This window comes from Balaenoptera ricei, chromosome 14 (genome assembly GCF_028023285.1).
Source record: "Balaenoptera ricei isolate mBalRic1 chromosome 14, mBalRic1.hap2, whole genome shotgun sequence".
In the NCBI taxonomy this organism is placed as follows: Eukaryota; Metazoa; Chordata; class Mammalia; order Artiodactyla; family Balaenopteridae; genus Balaenoptera; species Balaenoptera ricei.
The window spans coordinates 27819430-27842602 of NC_082652.1; the positions used below are offsets into that span (position 1 = coordinate 27819430).

The 23173-nt window shown below is 61.7% G+C and overlaps 2 protein-coding genes across 4 annotated transcripts in view; one reads left to right on the forward strand and one right to left on the reverse strand.

The window, feature by feature from the left end:
* The first annotated feature begins 136 nt into the window (after nucleotides 1-136).
* TBX1 (T-box transcription factor 1) lies at nucleotides 137-5973 on the forward strand. The gene is made up of 7 exons (XM_059893760.1): nucleotides 137-625; nucleotides 2457-2558; nucleotides 3240-3411; nucleotides 3807-3962; nucleotides 4590-4657; nucleotides 4740-4840; nucleotides 5123-5973. Exons 1-7 carry the CDS (start codon nucleotides 204-206, stop codon nucleotides 5575-5577), a joined length of 1476 nt encoding a protein of 491 aa, XP_059749743.1. The 5' UTR covers nucleotides 137-203; the 3' UTR covers nucleotides 5578-5973.
* A 13069-nt stretch (nucleotides 5974-19042) lies between these two features.
* GNB1L (G protein subunit beta 1 like) overlaps nucleotides 19043-23173 on the reverse strand; it is a 45764-nt gene continuing 41633 nt past the window's right edge. For all 3 annotated transcript variants that reach the window (XM_059893933.1, XM_059893935.1, XM_059893936.1), the window contains one exon: nucleotides 19043-19558. In XM_059893933.1, coding sequence (XP_059749916.1) covers nucleotides 19307-19558 — 252 coding nt within the window. In that variant the 3' untranslated portion in view covers nucleotides 19043-19306. The remainder of the gene's footprint in view (nucleotides 19559-23173) is intronic.

Here is a 23173-nt window from a genome sequence, read left to right on the forward strand (position 1 = left end):
CGGGAGGAGGCGGGGGCGGGGAGGGGGCTGGGGGAGGCCATTGTCTCGGCGGGGGCGGGGGCGCGGGGCGGGGCGGGGCGGGGCGGCTCCGCGGGCGGCGGCGTGGGGCGGCGCGGCCCGGGGCGCAGCGCAGCGCGCGCCCGCCACTCGGCCCGGGGCGCGGGGCAGCGCTCACCTCGGCGGGGCGGCGCGGCCCGCGGGTCATGATCTCCGCGGTGTCCAGCCCGTGGCTCACGCAGCTCTCACACTTCTGCGACGTTGCAGCCTTCACGGCCAGCAGCCTGAGCGGCCTGGGGGCGGCGGGGGGCTTCCCGGGCGCCGCGTCGCCGGGCGCCGACCCGTACGGCCCGCGCGAGCCCCCGCCGCCGCGCTACGAGCCGTGCACCGCCGCCGCCCCCGGCGCCCCGGGCCCGCCGCACGCCTACCCGTTCGCGCCGGCCGCCGGGGCCGCCACTAGCGCTGCTGCCGAGCCTGAGGGCCCCGGGGCCAGCTGCACGGCCGCCGCCAAGGCGCCGGTGAAGAAGAACGCGAAGGTGGCCAGCGTGAGCGTGCAGCTGGAGATGAAGGCACTGTGGGACGAGTTCAACCAGCTGGGCACCGAGATGATCGTCACCAAGGCCGGCAGGTCAGGGCGCCCCTCCCTAGCCGCGCGCCTCGGTCCGACGCACGCGAGCGGGGCCGGCAAGCGGGGTGGGGGCGCGGCCGGCTCCTCTGCTCCCGGGTCCCGGCTCCGGCGACAGCCGCCTGGCGCGCGGGCGGTGGGGCCGGCGGAGGAGCGCGGCCGCCCGGGTGCACCCTCAGCCCCAGGACGCCGGCGCCTGAAGCAGGGGCCGGCTCAGCTCGCCGGGCCCTCCCAGGGGCCTCACCAACTGGCAGATCCCAGTGGATCCCAACTTTTCAGAGGAAACTGCCTTCTTTGGTTCCCTAGTTCAGTCCATCCGGGCTAGATAGAGGCGCAGCCCGGCCATGGGGCAATGGTCTGGAACGTTGTAGGAGAGAGTTAAGACCCTTCAAAACTGTGCTGTGTTTCAGGGGTGTTTGCTATCCAGTCTTCTCAGGCCTACGTCTCGGGCGATGGTGGGGCCTGGCTCTGCTGCTGGGGCCGCCGCCTTCAATTGGCCTGTGTTTGTTTTAAGGGCCCAGAGAGAAGGGGAACAAGTTTTGCGATGCAACCAATTTGACCGGCAGACAAAGGCGGGTGCTGGTCTGTGTCTAGTGTACACAGGAGACACCAGCTCTGGGTCCACACAGCCAAGGGGAGCTCAGGGCCTATTTGCAGAGCCTGCTCGTGGTTTCTCTTTCCGTGCCGCGGCGTCCGCCCTGGGAGCCTGGGGCCTGTGCCCAGCTCCAGATCAGGGGTCTTCTCCAGGCTCTCCTGCTGGCCCTGGGCACTTGGCCTCCCCCTGCCACCCCATGAGGACTGTGCCCCAGCCTCCGGCCCAGTCCAGCCCAGCAAGGGCCTCGGCGGGGCCAGGCTCGCCCCAGAAGCCAGCATTCTGCAGCCCTCTCCGGCCTGCAGAGGCAAGGGCAGGGGTGGCAGGCTTGTCCAGGAGGGCTGGCATCTGTTTTCTGCCCACTGCCCACAAGGAGTTGCCTGTGAGGGGAAGCTGCAGGACCAGCAGGTGGGGGCCTCATGCTGTCCTCCAGGGCCCAGCGGCCCACACTCAGGGCAAGGCCGGCCCATGGCCAGTGGCCAGGGTAGGAGCCACAGAATGTCCTTTCCAGAGCCCGGGTCAGTCACCGAGTCGGAGCCCAGGGGAGGGGAGAGTTAGGGGACCCCAAGGACACAAGCCAAGTCAGCCCTGAGTAGCTGCGTCTTGGGAACTTGCGTGTGTCACCGAGGAAGGTGGGGAGACTCCAGCACTGGGTGGGAGGCAGGGCCTCAGAGTCGGGACTGTGGACTCCAAGGCTCGGCCTCACTGGAGGGACTGGGGAGCAGCCGCAGATCCAGCCGAAAGGGTGACTGGGACTCCTCAGAATCACACGGTCGGCCTCGCTTTCACTTTGTTCGAGCCGGGAGCTTAGGGCGGTTGATTAGATCGAGCAGGGGAGGCCTGGCCGAGGGCCGAGGATCCCGGGGGCCAGTGCTACTGCCGGCTGAGGCTAGCTCGGGATGGGACGGCTGGATCGGCAGTTGCTAGGCTGGGTCTACACGGGCAAAGTTGGCGGAAGAAGCCAAAGGCCTGTGTTCAAGAGTGGAGGCTTGGCTCGAGCACTGAGTTCGCCATTGTTGTGTTTCTAAAAAGGGGGCAGGGGGTTGTCCTGCCGTCCACTCGCCTTCGGCTGGGCAGGGGCCTGGTCGGGTTAGTCAAGCAGACGAGTGAGGGGAGATGCGACAAGGGGCCTCCCCACCCAGCACAGCGGCCGGCCCGGCGGGGAGGCCACGTCCTGGGCTGGTGGAGGCGGGCCGCCCTGCCCTCCCCCACCTGAGGTGACCGAGGTCCCACCGCCCCCAGGCGCATGTTCCCCACCTTCCAAGTGAAGCTATTCGGCATGGACCCCATGGCCGACTACATGCTCCTCATGGACTTCGTGCCAGTGGACGACAAGCGCTACCGGTGAGCGCCCAGCCGGGCCTGGAGGGCGGTGGGTCCCTGCCTGGCCAGGCTGGTGAGGGTGGGTGGCCCAGGACAGTAGTGACCGGTGCCCCCTCCCCACTCCTGCCAGACCCCAGACCCACACGCCCCACCCCCAGCAGTTCTGGGGAGTGGCCCTCAGTGGGTCATGCAGGCTGGGCCCCCACCGGCTGGCCCCTCGCACACAGCCCCTGCCTTTTCCGTGTCCCCCTTTCCCGGGAGGTGAGCGCCGGCACCCCGTCCCTTCCCCCACCCCCCGGGAACGCTGGGCCCCAGAGCTGGCAGGAAAGGTGGGGTGGCCAGGAGAGATTATGCAGGGCGGGCCTGGCCGCCCGGACAATTAACAGCAATTAATAAAGAGAACCTGGTCCGCCCTGCGCCCTAGGCCGGCGGCGTGGCCCAATCTGGGCTCCCGCGGCGCCGGCGACACAGGAGGCCCAGAGCAGCGACCCGCATGCTGCGAAATGTGGCGCCAGGGCCCGGCTTCCTCCCTCTGGTCGCTTCCTGCCGCTTGTGTATCAGGACGGGGAGTTTTCTCTTTCCTCACATTGCCCCCGGAAAAGCTCCCTGTTCACCTGTGGGAACCTCATCAGAGGCACCTTCGGGGTTCCCTCAGCAAGGCCCTCACCCCAGCATGCTGTGGCCCCTGCCCCGGCGTCCCAGGTACGCCTTCCACAGCTCGTCCTGGCTGGTGGCCGGGAAGGCAGACCCCGCCACGCCCGGCCGCGTACACTACCACCCCGACTCACCGGCCAAGGGGGCACAGTGGATGAAGCAAATCGTCTCCTTCGACAAGCTCAAGCTGACTAACAACCTGCTGGACGACAATGGCCATGTGAGCGACCCCCCCCAGGCTACCGCCCTGTCCCCCAGCAGGCCCTTGGGAGTCCCTGCTGACTGGAGCCAGAGGCAGAGCTTGGGCAGCTTGGGTGTGGATGAGGGACAGGCCGAGGAGAGCCAGCCCTCCGGTTGGTCAGGGGCTCAGGGACTGGTGGGTCACACTGCTTCCCTCACCCCACTCCTTGTGTTTTGCTGGAGGCTTTTTAACTAGAAAGGATGGGGCCGTGCGGGGTGGGGGGTGAGGGCAGCAGCCTTTGGAATCCAGGCGGTGATGCCCCACGGCCCAGCCTCCTTTTGGGAGCTCAGGGTTCTGCCGAGTTGTCTGGAAGCTCACTGCCCGTCCGGACCTTGGCTGGTTTCCTAGCTCGGCCCTCACCACCTTTCTTCCAGATTATTCTCAACTCCATGCACAGATACCAGCCACGCTTCCACGTGGTCTATGTGGACCCGCGCAAAGACAGCGAGAAATACGCTGAGGAGAACTTCAAAACCTTTGTGTTTGAAGAGACACGCTTCACTGCGGTCACTGCCTACCAGAACCACCGGGTGAGGCCCGGGGTGGCCCGGTCAACACTTCTGGGCAGGGGTGCAATTTTCAGTTGCTGCCTGGGGGACAGAAGGTTCCATTCCTGGAAACCCCACTCGATGGAGCCCCACCCCCAGAGCCTCAGGCAGCCCCCCCCTCCCCCCCGCTCTGCTGCAGGCGGGACCAGCCTCCTATCAGGTTGACCTCTCAAGCGGGAACTGTCACTGTGGCCTGAAAGTTTGTTTTCCAAACCATTCCGGAAACTCCCCATCAGGGGCCTGATGCGCGGTTTACCCAGATTCCTAGGGTGCCCCTCCACTCCGGACCACAACAGGGTGGGGGGTGGAAGTGACTACATTCCCATCCCAGCCAGGGGCACAGGGTCTCTATCGTAATCACTTGGGACGGAAAAGACAGGTTCCTTAGCGAGAAAGGGGTCTCCCCAGCACCCCTGTCCCAGGAGAGAGGCACAACCCCTGCGGGGGAGGGAGCAGTTGTGGGCCAGGCATTTCTGGTCAGCCGAGAGTAGAGGGGCCCTCCCTGAGTTGGGGGGGGGGCTCTCCTAACGCTCCCCTCCCCTCCACCGAGGTCCGTTGGCCCCAAGAGCAGGGGCTGGAGCCGGGTGCTCAGTGCCCGCTTCCCTGCAGATTACCCAGCTCAAGATCGCCAGTAACCCTTTCGCCAAAGGCTTCCGAGACTGCGACCCCGAGGACTGGTGAGTGTCCCCCGAGGAGACGGCGAGCGCGCGGGCGCCTGGCCGGGCGCCCCCTGACCCGCCGCCCACCTCCCTCCCGCAGGCCCCGGAACCATCGGCCCGGCGCGCTGCCGCTCATGAGCGCTTTTGCGCGCTCGCGGAACCCCGTGGCCTCCCCCACACAGCCCAACGGCGCGGAGAAAGGTAGGGCCGGGGTCGTGGGATCTGGGCAGACGGCCGCGCCCGGCCTCGCCCGCGCCGCAGGGGCGCTCGCGGCCTTCGCGCGCCGGTTGCACAACGGCCGCGGCGGCGGGCAAGCGCGCACTCGCCCGCCCGGCCCGACGGCTGCGCCTGCCCGCCCCGCCCGCCGTCCCAGTGGAGGGCGCGGGCCCCCGGGGAGGGCCGGGGGCTGGGCAGGGGCGCGGGGCGGGGGCGGGCGCGCTCTCGCGGGCCTCTCCGCGGTTCAGCCCTCGGCCCTCCCCACAGACGCGGCCGAGGCCCGGCGAGAATTCGAGCGCGACGCGGGCGGCCCGGCCGTGCTCGGGGACCCGGCGCACCCGCCGCAGCTGCTGGCGCGGGTGCTGAGCCCCGCGCTGCCCGGGGCCGGCGTCCCGCTGCCCGGCGCGCCCGGAGGCCGGCCCAGCCCCCCGCACCCCGAGCTGCGCCTGGAGGCGCCAGGCGCGTCGGAGCCGCTGCACCACCACCCCTACAAGTACCCGGCCACCGCCTACGACCACTACCTCGGGGCCAAGAGCCGGCCAGCTCCCTACCCGCTGCCGGGCCTGCGCGGCCACGGCTTCCACGCGCACGCGCACCCGCACCACCACCCCGCCGTGAGCCCCGCAGCCGCCGCCGCCGCCGCCGCCGCCGCGGCCGCCGCCAGCATGTACTCATCGGCCGGGGCCGCGCCACCTGGCTCTTACGACTACTGCCCCAGATAATGCGGGCGCCTGCCTGGGGGTCCGGTCCACCTAGCCCGGGGCCACCGGAGGCCCCCTTCCCGGGCCTCCAAGCCGTGGGGCCTCCATCCGCCAGCCCCAGAGCTGTCCAAGGACCTGGTTCCCTGGCCCCCTGGCCCCAGGGCCACCGCGGGTCACTCCTCGGCCCCGAGGGCCCCGGGTCCGCACCGCCAGTGCCAAAGTGCGCGGTTCGCGCCGGAAGGAAGTGATATTTATTGTTCTCCGCGAGACCGCGACGTCCCCCGGCCCGGCTGGCAGTTGCAGTGTATACGACCCGAGAACCCGTCTGCAGGCGGTGTAGATACTTGTAGATATTTGTAGATAACTGTAGATACCGCGCCGGCGCCGCCTTGATAAACGGTTTCGCCTCTTTTGGAAGCTGCCTGAGTGTCCATTTCTTTGCGTCCAGTCACATCGCGCGGGGTGTCTCGGGGAGAGCGAGTCCGGGCTGAGCCGGGGACTCGGGGTCTCCCTGCAGCCGGTTCCTGGGCGGGGCGGGGGGCCCCTGAGGTGCGCTCCAAGCCCCTCCTCCCAGCCCCCTCCTGGCCACGCCTCCCTGCGTCCTCTCCCCGCCCCTCCCAGCCCGGCCCGTGCGCCCCTCCCCCACTGCCACCTTGTGGCCCCAGGTGTGCATCCGGCCTTGTTAAATTCCTCACTTGGCGGTTGTCCCTTTTCTAGGACTTGGGCCCTCACCCCTGGCCTGTTTTCAGGCCGGTGCCTGTCCTGTGTGTTTTTCCACGGAAGCTGGTATAACGGTCTTGGTCATGCAGGACAGGACACTGTCCGTTGGGGGCTGGGAAGGGGAGAAGCCCTGACTCTTATCGGAAAGACAAAAACAGGTAGTTCTGCTCTTGTAGCATTTCCCTGGCTGGCCCTGGCTCAGGCCTGCGTTTTCCCCTGTTTATTGACTTTATTTGCTGTGAGTGTCCCCACGGAGTGACCTGGACGGGGCCACAATGACAGTGGTCATGAGTCATCTTGAAACCTGCCTGTGAAGCATTTTTCCCAAGCCAGGTGGTGAGGGACCTATTAGCTCAACAACAGGGATGGGGCCAGAGGAACCCTTTGATCCCTCCCTTCCTGAGTCCGGGCAGGAAGAGCTGACAGCCTGTCAACGTCAAGGCTGCCGACTTGGACACGAGACGGACGGGAAATGCAAGTGGCCGAGGTTTTGTCCCCCTTCTGTGCCTGACCCAGTGTATTTGTGTCGATCACTGCCAGGAGGCACCACATCTCCAAGGACACGGCCAGCCATTTCCTGATGCCTGCCCTGCGCTGGACTCTTTTTTCCCGGATGTGTTGGTCCTGGAGGCGGAAGTGACCTAGAGCTTAGCAATTGGACAGCAGGAACCGTTCCCTTGAGGCAGGTCTAGGAAGAGAGGTGGTGACCAAGGCTGCTGAAGGGTGAGCTCTGGAGCCAGGGCCCTCCAGAGCCTCATGGGGCACCTGGTGCCAGGGCATGAAGACTTGCAGCATCTGCCTGAGTGGCCAGCAGGCTCCGTGGACAGAGCTTCAGGAACGCACTCCTGAGGGGATCCCTGGACACCACCCCTGATGGACACTGTCTACTCCCCACTGCAGATCTCCCTCTGGGTGAGCCAGCTGTGCCACTGGGCTCCCCTGCTTGGGGGCCACAAATGCACCCAGCACCCCCTTGTCCTGGGAGGCCTGCAGGAGTGATGGGCAGTGGTTTGCCCTGCTGAACTAGTCTTCCCTGTGGGCGCCGGCCACCCCTTCGGGACCACTGTGGTTCTCAGGCCTCCCTCTCCCCGCTGCACACTTTCACCATCCAGACCGGGGGAGAACCATGGGTGGAGAAATCTCTTTTCTGGTTTTGTTCAAAGCTAAAGTGAGGAGATGCTTCCCCTGAACCAACGCTGGCACCTGGCATTTGCAGGTGAGAGGACTCAGTGGAGCGTGGCCCCTCCCGAGATCACCACCCACTGGAGAGGGAGAGCCCCGCTGCTGTCTGATGTGGGGCCGCGCACACGCTGATGAACGGGACAGAATAAAGGTCAACGTCGGGCTCCCGGCCGGCTGCATTCGAGAGCCAGGCGGCCTGTGGGCTAGACCCTGCAGACGGTCGCCTGCCCTGGGGAACGGCCCCCAGAGGCGGGTTCTCTCTCCGCTGACCCCACAGGTAAGTTGGCCTGGCTGAGAACTTGTCATACGCGGGTCGTGAGCTGGGTGCCCAGCCGGCCACAATGCGCCAGTCAGGGTTCTCTATCTCAGACCAGTGTCCAGTCTCCGGTGAAGGGTGCTTGTTTGTTCTCGAGTGGGTACTGTGCTGCCCATCACCCCCACAGACTGCCGTCACCCTGCCTTTTATCCTGGGGGTCAGAGGGAAGGGTTGGCTTGGGGCACCCAGCCTCTGCTGTGGGCTTCGCGTTTCAGAAAGGCGCTTGGGCCTCTCTCGGTCACTCATCCTGACCCAAGTGCTTGGTGAGCACCCTCAGCTGCAGGCATCCTCCCTGGGACTGTCCATCGTCTTCCCTCTTCCGGCCCCTCCTCCCACACCCCGACCCTTCTCTGTGTGTGGCTGGGGTCCTGTTCACCCCTCCTCCTCAGGGCGACAGCTCACCCTCAGCTGTTGGATGCCCCCACAAGCATCTTCCTTGCGTTTCCCTGTCGGCCCAGAGGCCCTGTTCCACCCCTCTTGCCTGTCCCCAGGTTCTGGCTGCCGGGGCAGCGAGGATGAGAGCTAGGACCAGGAGGGACCTCAGAGCTCTGGTCCAGGGGCTCTGGACTCTTCAGTCCCGAAGCTCTTCAAAGAACAACAACGTCCACTGTGTGAAAGAGGGAAAGTCGGGAGCAAGTGGAGGAGGGTGGGGCCTTCGGGCCCCACATCAGGGGTCTCAGGAGCCCAAGGACCCTGGGGTGCGGGGTGACAATGCCCAGCAGCAGGCGGCTCCCTGGGCCGGCTGCCGCCTTCCTCCGTCCCACAGCCTGTGTCTGGGACGTAAAGGGCCCAGCTCCCAGGGAGGCTCGGGAACTGCCTGCCCTCCCCATGCCCCCGGCGCAAATGGCTGGCGGTTCTGGAGACTTGCCCGGTGCCAGGCGCCCCGCAAGCCCGGCAGTTGCACCCCTTCACCTGAGTCCCCAGAGCCCCTGCTCTGGAGCCCTGCGACCCCACAGAACCGCCCCCCCTGGTGTGAGGATGCTCAGGACGGACCCCCTGCACCGCATTGCCAGCCGTGGGATGCAGGTGGTCTGTCCGGTGGTCCTCAGGCCCGAGTTGAGGAGGGAAGGGCCCTGGCGGTTGTGGGGCTGCAGCCCCCTTCCTGGGGCTGGGGAGGTCCAGAGGGTATGTGGGCCATGGACGGGGGTGGGGGCGGGGGAGCGTGATGCAGTGCCCTCCAGGTGCTGCTGCAGATCAAAGCCACGTGCAGGCGGCCAGAGGGAGGTGGGGGCCGGGAGCTTCTTCTAGGACCAAAAGGATGATTCCCGTGGAGGCTGGAGTGCGGCCCAGCTGGAGCTGGGTGCAAAGGGGGCGAGACTGGTTCCACAGGCCCAGGCCTTGGTTTCCCTACTGTGACGGGGGACCCCCTCCTCCTCTGTGTGGGCCCAGTGAGGCCCTTCAGTTCTGCGGGTTCCCGGGCAGAACCTCTGCACAGGCCTGTCCCCATGTGCCTTCCCCAATATGGAAGTGGCTTCTGCGTCCTGACTCGGGCCCAGCTGGGAACAGGCAGGGGACACGGCCCAGCCCTGGGAGGGGATGATGGGGGTGTTTGCTGGTCTACCTCACACGTTTTCTGTATTTAGAAAAACTCAAATTGTGCCTTTGATTCAATTCCCTTTCCTGCTTGTTGTACTACTTGAAACCAGATGGGTTCACGAGATGAAACTTCGGAATCTCGGCGTCTCCACTTAACTGCTGCCAGGTCTGTGTGTGGGAAACAGCAGAACCAAAGGTATTTTGTTGAAAGCAGCCCACTTCGGGAGAAGCTAAGGTCTTAATAGCAGCGATTAAATTATCTTCTTAATTATAAAGAGGAATGTTGACATCCTTTATCAGCTCTCGACTGCATGGAGCACACACCTAACCCCCTCCTCCCAGCCCCACCACGGCACCCTGCTGGGCTGGCGGACAGCCGGGTGCTCCTGCGGCGAGGACCTCCATGCCAGTGATCCAGAGATGCCATCTCGGACATCCAAAGGCTCAGTCTTCCTTGGTGGCGTCAGCAGGAGCCTGCGCCTCTGGTGGACGGGGCCGGACCTGAGGAAAGGCTCGTTTTCTCAGCCACGTGTGTGTGTGCCCACTGGGTAGGGCCCGTGCAGCTCTGGGGGCTACCCTCTTGTCCTGAAGACAGCCAGCCCCCCACCCACCCCCAGGAGACCCTCATCCTCCGCAGCCCCTCCCCCAGCACTGGCCCCTCCAGGACAATGCCCCTCCCAGCACTCCTGTCTTCCCAGCCTCCTCCTGGCTCCTCTTGGTCGTCCTAGCCTCAGTTCCTCTCCCCTTTTTCCCATCTCAGAGCCCAACCTTTATCCCAGGATGCATTTTCTAGGTTCTTTCCCAGGACCTTTTGTGACCTCATCACCCAGTGAAGGTGGTGATGGCAGCCAGGCCAATGAAGGCCTCGTGCAGGGAGAGGACAGCGCTTGGGGTCTCTCCAAGGCCCCGGCTGCACTTGGGCCTTCCCCCAGCAGGGGGGGCATCCCCAAGGGCAGGCAGGTTCTCCATGGCAGGGGCTGCCTGGTAGACTGGGTTGCTGCCCGGAACACAAGCCCTTCCCACATGCCTTAGTGCGCTGGGACCCCTGTGTGCCCAAGGGCCGACCGGCCGCCGCTTCCTTTGAGGCCAGCAGGTGGGGCTCAGGGCTGCAGGAACCCCACACACCCGGGTCGGGCGCGAGGCCATCACCTCCTCCCCTCCAACGTTGTGCTGGGGACTCAGAGCCCCTGGGTGTGGCTGTGAGGCTGAAGCAAAATATGGAAGTAGCAGCGTCTGTGCAAACTGTCACCCTTCTGGTAACAGTGAGTGGAGTCTTAAAGGGGCTAAGAAAAACAGGCAGCTTCCTTAAGACGCAGCTGGCCCGTCTGGAAGCTCTCTGGCCGGGCCCTTCTCCTGGGAGAGCCTGAGGGGTGGGGACTGGGCTGCCGCGGAGCCAGGAGGCAGGCACTCACCCACCCACCACCCCACGGCCGGCCTATGCCAGCGAGAAGCCTCTGGCCATTTAGGGCAAAGTCACTGTCCACGGGGGTGGCCGAGGAGAGGCCACGCCCCACGCGTGCCTGCTGCTGTATTCCCTCACCAGACAGCGCTACCCGAGAGCTGACCCAGCGCCCTGAGGAGGCGGGTGGCGGCCTTGCTTCCCCTTCTGCGGGCTGGGGTGTCCCAGGCACATTTCACCTCCTTGACTCTGATGATCAAGCCCTCCCTCCCTTTGGGTGGCTGGCTGGGAGGGTCCATTTAGAGACGGGGCCCCGGATGCAGTCAGCACCCCCTTCAGGAGAGCTGGACACCCAGTCGTGCCCACAAAGTGCTGCAGGGCTGGCCCCAGAGCTGCCTGGGCTTCATCTGCCACTGTCACTGTCCTGCCATCACCTGCTTTCCTGAGTCCAAGGCCATGGGGGCCAATCCCGCCCTCTCATGGGTGGGCTGCAGGCGGGAGCCCCCAGGCATCAGGCAGCCCGACACCGTTGCTGCCAGGAAGGGGCCTGGTCTCAGGTGGGCTGGGATAACCTCTTCCTCATGCTGACAGGGCCGATTCGCTCCCGGAAGCCGGCCCAGCCCTGTGCTCTGTGGCTGGGTCCCTCCAGTGGTCAGCTGCTTCCAGGCATGTGTCTCTCCCCAGGGAATTAAGTTCCCAGAAGCCAGAGATCCTATCATGTGTACACCCAGAAAATAACTTAACGATGAATATAAAACCTGGATTAAACCACAGCAGATCACTTCACACCCATTAGGATGGATGGATATTATCAACACAAAACAAACAGAAAATAACAAGTGCTGGTGGGGATGGGGAGAAATTGGAACCCGTGCACTGCTGGTGGGAATGTAAACTGGTGCAGATGCTGTGGGAAACTAGAGTTTTCTCAAAAAGTGAAACATAGCATTACCATATGACCGAGCAATTCCACTCCAGGGAGTGGACCCAAGAGAACTGAGACCAGAGACTTGAACCCGAACTTGTCCACTCACGCTCAGAGCAGCTCAAGTCACAGCAGCCGAGAGGTGGAAACAGCCCACCTGTCAATAGCTGATCAATGGATAGAACTGATCAATTGAAAAATGGATAAAAAGATATGAACTGTCCACACAGGGGAATAAAAAGGACATTCTGACACTACAACGTGGATGACCCTTGATGTGATGCTGTTGAAATGAGCCAGACACAGAAGGACAAATCCTGTGTGGTTCCCCCTACATGAGGTCCCTGGGCTTGTCAGATTCAGAGACAGAAAGTAGACGGTGGGGGCCAGGGGCTGGGCAGGGGTGGGGGGAGGGGGAGTTAAGTGTTTGTTGGGGACAGAGTGTCAGTTTGGGAAGATGAAAAGTTCTGAAGGTGACAGTGGTGACAGCTGCAGGACAGTGTGAGTGTACTTGATGCCGCTGAGCTGCGCACTTAAAAATGGTTAAAATGGCAATGATTTTTAATGTATATTTATGTATATTTAACAATTAAAAACCGCTGGATTGGGCTTCCCTGGTGGCGCAGAGGTTGAGAATCTGCCTGCCAATGCAGGGGACACGGGTTCGAGCCCTGGTCTGGGAAGATCCCACATGCCGCGGAGCAACTAGGCCCGTGAGCCACAATTGCTGAGCCTGCACGTCTGGAGCCTGTGCTCCGCAACAAGAGAGGCTGCAATACTGAGAGGCCCGCGCACCGCGATGAAGAGTGGCCCCCCACTTGCCGCAACTAGAGAAAGCCCTCGCACAGAAATGAAGACCCAACACAGCCATAAATAAATAAATAAATAAATAAATTAATTAATTAAAAAAAAAAAACCCGCTGGATTATCCACAGTCTGCAAAAAACCATGCTGTTCATCTCAAATTGATCAAGTCCTCACCTGTCTCTAAACCAGCAGTTTTTCACACGGTAGTTTTGTCCCCAGGAGCTTGGGCAGCATTTGGAGACACTGTCGGCTGTGGCTGTCACACGGGGTGGGTGGAGGCCAGCCCCCTGCAGTGCACAGGAATCTTCAGGGCAGGTGTCACAGGGTCTGGAGCAGCTCGCAGTGCGGCTGCAGTGTTCTGAGCCCCTCAGCCTGCCTGGCACGCAGCTGGGTGGCAACTGGGTGGGCGAGTGCCCCTCCCACGGGAGCCACTCTCCTGGCTACGTGTCCACGAGGCCGGGTCTACCCAGCCCCCTCCACGAGCCCCCTGGTGCCCAGGGACCCAGACTTGCCATGAGGCAGGCCATCCAGCCCTGGGCTCAAGCCTGGGTGTGGGGTCAGGACCCGGGAGAGAGCCCCTCCCAGCACCAGAGCCCGGCTAGTCCCATTGGCTCTGGAGCAGAAGGGGCCTGCAGGGCAGGCGATGGTGGGATCTTTTTCACTGACCCCTGTTGCTCCTCTGAAACCACCAGGAAAGTCGCTGAGGCTTCACAGTCAGAGCCTGTGCCGACCACCGACCCCCGACATTCAACCCCAGGAGCTGGGCTCTTGCTGGCCCCTCCACCGGCCCCTCCTGGCCTGCCCAGCGTCTCTCCCTCTGTTTGTGGGGTTCTGACCCTCCGGGGGCCAGGCCCAGGGTGGGGAGAGGCAGGGGCCAGAGCGACACTTCCAGGTACGTCTCGTGCCCGCCCCACAGTGTTTGCTGAGACACAGTTTCTGCTCTAAAGGACCACATGTCCCCCAGTGAGGGACAGGGATGCCCACCAGGATCGGTTGGGGGCTCTGGGGAGGGCAAGGGGCTCAGGACAGGCTGGACAGAGGCAAGACCCCTCGGGGGCGGGTCCAGCTGGCCCTGCTCAGGACCGTGCATGACCAGGCTGGTGGGCGAAGCCTCACGGCAGCACATCCACCCACGAGGGATGGATGGATGGGGATGCACCCCAACGTCCACAAAACCAGGACATGGCCAGGTGAGCCCGGCAGGGGGTGGGAGAGACATTCATCCTTCCATCCACAGGACCCGATGCAGACGAGGGGGGAAGGCGGCCTGGACAGCCTGGGGAGACGGGACACGGTGGGACACGGTGGGACCCGTCTCCACACTCGGAAGAGGCAGAGCTGCAGACACCAGGACGGACAGGGCGGCAGGGCCACGGGGCGACTACGAGGGGCGGGGCGGCTGCACCGGGTGGACTGCAGCTGTCGTGAAACAGGTCCTCTCGCCGTGAAGATGGAGCCAGGCCTGCTCACCTCTTCCTGATCGGACCCCACCCTGGTGCTGCCCCTCCTCCCTCCACGCCCTGTGTCTGAGCTCGTCCATGTGTTGGCGTAGCTCTTGGGTCTGTTATTTATTGCTAATCACAAAACAGCGCCTTCTCCCTCTTTACTTCTCCAGGGAGGTAAGAGGGCCATCGAGGGCCAGGGGTCACGGCCAGGAAGGCAAGGCTGCAGCGGGTGCAGCCGTGGCCTTGGCTCGTCCTGCCCACGAGGAGAGATGTGTATCCAGAAAGGGGTCCATCCAGGCCCACCTGATGGGCTATCCCATTTTTTGGGCAAGTGGCTGCAGGCCCCGGGGGCCAGAGCTCACCTGATACCTGGAGGCCACTGCTTCACGCTGAAGCTGGGCACTGGCTACACGGGGCTGTGGTTTTTCCCTTCATTTTGGTCTCTGAAATTTCCAAAAAAAAAAAAATGTCAATTGTTCAATAAATTCTCAAGATTGATAAATTGTATGTTGTGTAATGGTAATTCCCTATATAGTCACATTCTAACTCAGTTCATAAATCAAAATTTATGAATAAAATAAAGCAAAATTTCCCCAACACTTAAACACTGGTTGCAAATTCATTAAAAACTCTTCTAAACATTTAACAAAATGACAGCCTCACGTCTACTTCTAACGTCTCAGGAGAGACTCGTGGAAGCTGGTTCTCGCCTGTTTCTCTCCCTCCAAGGCGCGTCCTCAGTTCTGGGGTCTCACTTTGTAAAGGCTACAAACACTCTAAGGCCCTCCATTAGGAGGTGGGGTCTGTGTCTCCCACACACCAGGGCTAGGCAAAGGTGGCTCTGGGTGCCCGCCTGGCTCGCTGGCCAAGCCCTCGGTGCCCCCACGAAGAATGACTCCCCTGAGGCCACCATGCCGAGAGCCCACCCGAAGGCACCCCATGGGCGGTGCCCCCATGCCGCCTTGTCCCGTGGAGAGAGACAAACTGCCCGGTGGGCCCTCCGCCTTCCTGACTGACGACTCACGGGCATGCCCCTGAGTCTGGGCTGATTATTAACATCCCAGCAACGGGACCAGACCAGGGACTCAACTTCTCAACATGCACGTCTTGACAAACAACAAACACACAGGCATCCTGTCATCCTGTCCTCTTCCTGCTGCTATAACAAAATACCACGGGCTGGGCAGCTTATCAACCACAGAGACTCTGCTCAGTTCTGGAGGCTGGAGGTCTAAGACCAAGGTGGATTCGGGGTCGGGCAAGGGCCCACATACTGGTTCGGGCACTAATCCCATTCTTGGGCCTCCACCCTCATGACCTAGTCACCCCCCAAAGGCCCTGCCTCCAACTGCCATCATGTTGGGGGTTAGGATTCCAGCCTATGGACTGTGGGGATGCAGACGTTTGGGGCAAAACAGTCTTCAGGCGCGTGCGGCTACCTGCTGTGACAGTACGTTTCTGGCACACTTCGTTATTAGAGTGTTGATGAGGATTCTTGGCCTATTTGAACAGAACCAGTGACTGTCACCGTGATGCCCATGGCGGCCCCTGGACCCTCAGCACTGCTCCTGGCCCCTGTGAACACATCCTGGCCTGTGGCAGCCGCGAGATTCACTGCCCCCCCCGACCCCTGTCTGCCCAGTGCCACGGAAGCAGCTCTGCTTTAAGGCAGGAGCCACACACGTCTCTGTGAAGGGCAGGCAATGAACACTGGCCCTGGGGCCCGAGGTCCGGGCGCTGTGCACAGGGCGCTGGTCTGCGACACGGAGAGTGAAACTGCCCGCCAGCTCTGAGTCTGAGCGCCCAGGGCAGGTGCTGGCCGTGCACGCAGGTGGCTCCTGCGTCCTCCTGGTGGGATGAGGGAAAGGCCAGGAGCGCCACCTCATTTTCCAGTTCAGCCACCATGAGTCTGTCCTGCTTTCTCATCTGTGGCTGTGCCTCCCACTCAGATGCTTCCCCGAGTGGATCCTTTTGGGACTGGTGGCCTCTACCTGGTGGGCACAGCCCCACCACACAGCAGCCGCCTTGCCCTCCCCACCTCACTCAGCTCCATCCGGTCACGCACTTCCCGCCTGCCTGGATCCCGAGGGGCCTCCAGACGAGCTGGTGTGAGGGTGGCCGCATCTGGGCAGGACCAAGCAGCCCCAACACACAGGAGACCAGGGAGGGCGGGGAGGGGGCTGCACACCTGCCCCGGCCCAGGTGCACAGCCTGCTCAGCTTAACCCCAGACCAGGCTCCCCGCAAGGTGCCAGCTGGTTGAGCACCGAGCGTCCAAAGAACCTCGGGTCGTCTCCTCTCTGCACACCGCTCGCAGAGCTGCTCCTGCAGAGACACGGGTGGGAAACACCTAACAGCCTTGCTTGCTGGGGGTGCAGACGCTCACGGCACGTGGCACAGAGCAGCCTGCAGGACAGCCCTCCCCAGGGAACCCCTCAGTGGCAGTGTCCAGCCCCCGGGGCCATGTTTACAGAGCACGTGGCGGTCTGACCTCTCAGACCTCTTGAAGCTCATGGAGCCCAGGAAAAGGTGAGAATTCCCAACTGTGCTGCGTCCCCTGGTCACTTGCCCGGCCCGCCGCTGACCTCTTGCTTGTCCAAGAGGGGCCGGGGCAGCGCGATGCTGGGATGACCATGGGACCCACCCATAGAGTGCCAGGTGGCTGGAAGAGGGCCAGGCAGTGGCGAGCTCAGGAGAAATGCCTGTGTCCCCAGACCCACTTCCTCTGGTCCTGAGCGTCTGGCGGGGCTGTCACAACCCAACTCGGCCCCATGCATGGAGATTTGGCCACAAGATGTCCTTGGGACACTGCTCACAGCATGTGGCCTTGGTGGGCAGCCCAGAGCCCAGCTCAGGGCCAGCAGCCGTGATCTTCTGGGAGCCTGTGCCTTCAACGGAGGTGAGGGCCAGGTACGGATGGACACTGTGTCTCCCGAGCCCTCTCCCCCTCCGGGGCTGAGTCACGGCAGGCAGCACGCACAGCTCACCCCCAACGCTTGGCAGGCACCTCTGGCTTCTTGTGGTGCCCTGTCCCTCTGCCGGGAGGACACACTGCCACAGCTGTTTTCGTGAATTCAGTGATTCTGCCAAAGGACCGCTGAGCTGATGGCGCGGATGTAAGCGGGCATGGGCACCACGTCCTCAGCCGCGGCCTGGTTTTAGAGGCTGCCCCAGCCCAGCGCCCGGCACCTCGGGGTCACAGCTGCAGCAGGACCCGCAGAATGACTGGTATGTTCACAGCTATGCTCTAGCGAGGAGGCCAAGTGGGTCCTGAGACAGAGTCCTTTGCTGTTTAGCACCGGCCTCTGGTCCAGTCTCCAGGACAGACCCACGGGAGGGGACGCTGGCCTGAACGTTGGCTTTGCTGGGGGTGGGGGGCACACGAGAGATGCAGGAGCCCGGCCAGGCCGGAGAAGCAGAGGTCCGCCTCCCGAAAGGGGCACCCAGTGCCCTACTGCCTCCCGTGGAGAAGGCAGAAGGTGGGGTCCTGAGCAGACCACAGTGCCCAGAGGACGCCCCACACGTGGGGTTCAAGTCTCCGCAGCCTAAACAGAGCTGCCCGTCTTGCTGGCATTCGTGATGTGGAAACCCTCCTGGATGCGCACCCCCCCCCAACATCCCAAGGGCCGCAGCCCCTCCCAGATGTGCTGGAGGAAACCCGGCAGCACCTCTGTCCAACTGGCCCATGGGGAGGCCCGTCCCTAAGCTGGGACCGTGCACAGCCCCCCAGTCAGGGGTGTGGGTCTGGGGGGCCCCGGCTGCATCAGCAGCACAGGTTGCAGGCAGTGTGGTGGGCACCTGGGCCTGGTTGCAGGGCAGATACCTGCTGGTCCAGGTGACCCAGGTCAGACGTCTGCTCTCTGGATCCAGAACGCTCTGCTCTGCCCACGGGGACCAGGCCAGGCTTCAGCAGCTGCCCATTGGCTCCCCTTTCCGGGGCCCAAGGTCATCCGCCCATACCCGCAGCTCTGGACCCTTGTCCACCACGAGGCTCTGCAGGCCCAGGACCCGTTCCCAATGCCGCTTCTGACCTTCGGGGCAGAGTGACCACAGAGCTCTCCAAGGATGCAGGTGGCCCTCACAGCTGTGGGGAGGCACATCTTCTGGGGCCCAGGGAGGGCGAGCTGGTCTCACATGAAGCTCCCCCAACACCCTCGGTGCCCCCTCTCAGCACCCCACGCAGTGCTGGCATTTCAACCCCACTTGTGTCACTCATGGTCCCTGCTTCAACCAATCAGCCAAACTTCAGAGCCCTTCAGCCCCCGAGCTGAACCTGGAGGCCAGACTCTCCAGCAGGGCCCTGTTCCAGTGGGTTCGGCATCCCGCCACCTGGATGCACACGTGTTCTCCAGATGCCTGGGAAAGCCATGCAGCCCTTCTGGAGCGCAGCCACCGCAGACCCCACCCTCTCGGGCCTGCTGGGACCCAGTCTGGTTATAAGCAAAGTGCGGAGTAGGGGGGTCCTGAGTGCCCCTTGGGGCCCCTGCCTCGGGGGAGGCCATTCAGGTCCTGCAGCCAAAGGGGGGCTGACCTCAGGTAGGGTGCGAAGGGGGCTCTCCTGGCAAAGAAGCTGATGGAACGAAGGGGTTTGTGGCCCCCAGCTTGGTCGGGCTCTGCCCACAGCCCCCATCCCAATTTTCAGGGTCCCATTCCTTCCCAATCAACAGCCCAGCCTTGAGAGAAGCTGTCCTGAGGTCTGGGCTTGGCCCCATGTGGGAACAGCCGGCGGCTACCCTGTGTGAGCGGCTGCAACAGTGCCCTTGGTCCCCGTCTGTCTTGCTTGAGCTGCTGGGCTTTACGCCTAGAAGCCATCCTGGGACAGCCACCTGCCACTCTCGGCCTCACTCCACGAGGTGGCCCTTCTTTCCTCCTGCTGGTCCTGCTGGAGGCCTAGCCCTGTACCCTCCCCACCACCCCCATGAGGGGCCCTCTCCCTGCCGTGCTCCCGTCAGGAGCCCGTCACCGGCTCAACCCTGTGATGCAGGAGCTCCTGGCTGTCTGCGGTGTGAGGAGCCCAGGACCCGGGGCCCACACTTGGCGTCCCTGCTGGACGGACCAGCCACCCTGCCCAGTGGAGGCTCTGAGGACAGACAGCTCTGGGCTCTGACCACCCGGGGAAGCAGGGGGTCACCTGGGAGAATTCGTACCTCAAGCCTGCAGGTTTGCAAACAAGTTTATTATCAGGAGCCCCCGGGTCGGCCTCTTGTCTGGGTTGCTGGTGCCCAGTGTCTGGCCTGGTTATGCTTTAAACGGCAGTCACTGTGGCACAGATGCTGTGCTTCATGAAAGGGAGCAGGTCCCATGCAGAAAGGAAGCCCGAATGACTGGCTCTTCCCATGACCAGAGGGGCCCGTGGCCCATGGCCTCCAACCCCTTGCACCACCTTCCAGCTATCCAAGTGTCCTCACAAGGAGCCACGAGTCACGTGCACGGGTAGAGAGACCAGACACTAATGCGCTGATCCCCAGACCCTGTGGCCAGCAAGCCGTCGGCAGCAAAGGCCATGCAGTGCACGGTGGCGCTGTGGAAGGCCAGCACGGCCAGCGGCTTCATCGTCCGCCAGTGAAACACACGGACGCGATGGTCCCAGCCCGCGGTGGCCAGGATCCGACGGTCTGGCCGAATCTTGACGTCGGCGATCCCGGGGTTGGTGAGCACGTGAGTCCCACGCACCTGTGATCAGAGTGGCAGGGAGAACCGTTAGGTGGCTTCTTAGACCTGCCTCCGTGCCTCTCCCTCTACCAGGACGCCCCCGTCAGGAACAGGGAGCCAAGCGCTCCTGCCAACTTACTGCCACCTCCTGGAGCCAGCACAGGCGACCTCTGCCCTTGGCCAGACCCTCGGGTTGGGACAGGACAGACCTCAGTGGACTGCGGCCTGGGCCCTTCCCCAAGGAAATACTGCCCCCCAGCGTCCAGGCAGCACGGCCCACTGGACAGCAGCAAGGTCAGTGGGTCCTCTCTCGCGAAACCTCACCGCACCCAAAGCAGGAGGAGCAGAAGGAACGCAAACCCCACCTTCAGCAAAGCCAGGGGAAGGGCAGCCCTGAGTGGCATGCGAGGAGGAAGGCCGCCTGGGGCTGGATGCACAGCCATTGCGGGGCCATCTGGCAGCTCTGCCCCACGCTGACAACACACACTTGGCCATCGTCGTGATGACCCAAATGGCCACGTCCTTCCGCCCATCCTGCCTTGGCCCAGCCCTGGGCGCCAGGAGTCCTTGCTGCCTCGGGGTTGCTGGTGTGCCCACAGCAGCTCCCCTTTCTCTGCTAATTCACCTCCTGTTGGGCCAGAGCAGCCTTAGGGAGAGTCATTCATTTTTCAAAGACAACACAGGGAAAAGGAGGAAAAAAACTCGGCGAAAGATGGCAGCATTCCTCGGAAGCAACCAGACACTCACCAGGCACTTTTGCAAATCAGCAAAACAGAACTTCATGAAGCAATGATCTCCATAAAACAAGAACCAGGAGAGCAAACCCAGAGGAGGGAGCCTGATCCACAGGCACCGAGAGAAGCAAACACTGCAGAAGCGAGGGGAATCGGAAGAGACAGCAAAGGCAGGCGTGACCCAACCTGGGGACAGAGGCGCGGCCACTGGAGAGAAACAGAAGATGTGGAAGGCCGCACAGCTGCTCTGACCTTTGCCATTTAGAAAATCTGTTCTTGCTTCTAGAAACTGAAGTCTTAGGATCCACAGAGAGGCTACAGGGTGGTCACAGGAAGGTGCGCTTGATAACGTCATTGGATGCAAAGCTGATTAGTCCTTTTGACAGTCAGGCAAAAGGATCAAGTCAACCGTGAGGGCAGAATGGCCCATGGCCACGTCTGGGCCATGTCTGGGCCAGACGGTGGGGTGACGCCTGCGAAGCTGGGAGGAGAGGCCCGAGAATTTTATATCCAGCCAAACTGTCGCTCAGCTATGAGAACAACAGATGAGCATTTGTGAACATGTAAGAACCCAGGGGATGCGTCCCATCAGCTCTTCCTGGAGAACTAGGAGATTAAGTCCAGTCTCTTAGGAGAAAACAGGAGAACGGCAGCAAGTGGCCTGGCAGAGAGTAGGGAACGTAGTCCCCTGCAGGATTAGGCCTGAGACAATACGGGGATCAAGGCTACAGAACCGGTTGTGTAACTAACAGAAATACGGGAGGGCAGCAAAAGAGACGGGTGTGAAGTTCACTGATCTGCTCATCTTTGTCATCTGGGTTGAAGATACAACAGTCAGCCTCATTCTACGGAGATTATCTGACACCCACTGAGGTGCTGACAGAACAACCTCACTTCCTCTCCCCACCCAGGTGTAATCGTTTCCTAGTATTTGCCCTTGTATTTCTCTGAAAAGGAATAAAAATATACTCAACAGACTTTTGACTGGATTCCAAAGTTAAAGCCAAATGTGTGCTGTGAACGTGAGAGACACCAAAAGAATGACTGGCCAAGAAACCCCAGGAGCCAGCAGACGAGAGAGTCGGGGCCCACCCTGGGGACCAGGGAGCACTCGGACAGACTGTGCCCACAATTGACAACGACAGAGTGTGTACAGTTCACAACGAGAAGCTGCGAATGTCTGCTCAGCAGACAAACAGACACCCTTCATGAAGCTGGGACTACAGGAGGTGGCTGTGATGGACAGCTGGTGCCAGACCACTCCGTGTGCTGCCAACAACCACCAACTGGACAAAAGACACTGCGTGACTGTGTCCAGGCACCAACACCGGCGGGAAGGGCAGCTGACAGGGGAGCCTCCCAGAGGCCCGGTAGCTCTCTGCTGGGGGAAGGTCTGGCCGCAAAGTCCAGGTGGAGCACAGCGGCCACGTGAAGCCAAGGAGGTGATTAGAGGGTGGAGCCGCTGGAACCCGTGGGGTGAGGCAGCAGCATGGAGGGGGCTGGGGGAGGGACTGCAGGCCATGTGGGTCCCACGAGTCCTTGTGAGGGCTGGGCTGTGCCCACTCAGGGCACCACACAAGGTTAACCGGTCAGTGGCTGCTGCAGGGTTAAAGGGAACGAATACAAGAGATCAACAGTGATCTTGGACTCAGCAGCTGAGGGTGACATCTGTGTGTCCACACAAGACCAGCTGAGACCCCGCGTGGCCACGCTGCAGGGCAGGCATCACACCCTGGTTGGGCCTACTCTGGCCAACCATGATGAAGCTGGAAACCAAGCCCCACAAGTGCGAAGGGGAGGTACAGTTTGGAAGGTGAGTCCCACCGCATTACAGGAGCCTGGGGATGACCCTGGGCCCCACATACTGCCTGACGGAGTGGAAGCCAAGCCCATGGTGCAGGTGAACAGCCACAGGGATGAGAGTGATTGCTCTGCAAAGTAACAGAATCCAATCTCCATCTCCATCAGTACAATGTCTGGCACAGACAAAAATTACTAGACACCCAAAGAAGTAGGAAAAAAAAGCAGTTAATGGAAACCAGCCCAGAATGGCATAGGTGTGGAACATATCAGACAAAGACTTTAAAGCAATATTTAAATGTTCCAAAAAATGAAAGAAAATGCAAATAATTACCAAAAAATTGTCTTGATGAGTGAACAGATAGGATCTATGAGCAGAGAAATGGAAATTCAGAACCAACTCAGAACAGCCAACACTCTGTGAAGGTGGAGAGCAAAGCGGGAGGACCGACTTCACAACTTGCTGTGAAGCTACAGGAATCAAGACCATGGATCTTGGTGGAAGAACAGACAAACAGATCAGCGGAACAGAACAAAGAGCCCAGAAATGGACCCCCATAAACACGTGACCTTTGACACAGGAGCAAAGTAGCCTTTTCAACAAACGGTGCTGGAACAACTGGACGTCCACATGAGAAGAAACGAATCCAGACACAGACCTGCCACCTTCACAAAAATCAACTCAAAATAGACCAAAAACCTAAATGTAAACTGCAAAACTATAAAACTCCTAGATGATGACAGGAGAAAACCCAGGTGACCTTGTATTTAGATACAACACCAGAGCACAATCCATAAAGGAAACAACTGATAATCTGACTTCACTAAAATTAGAAACTTCTGCTCTGTAAAGACACTGTTGAAAGAATGAGAAGACAAGCCAAAGACTAAGAGAAAGTATCTGCAAAGACGCATCTGATAAAGGGCTGTTACCCAAAATACACAAGAACTCTTAAGAAAATGAGCAACCCAATTTAAAAATGGGCAAAAAGCCTGAACAGACACCTCAGCACAGAAGATACACAGATGGCACATAAGCATGTGAAAAGATGCTCCACATCGTATGTCATTAGGGAAATGCAAATGACAACAGATACCACTG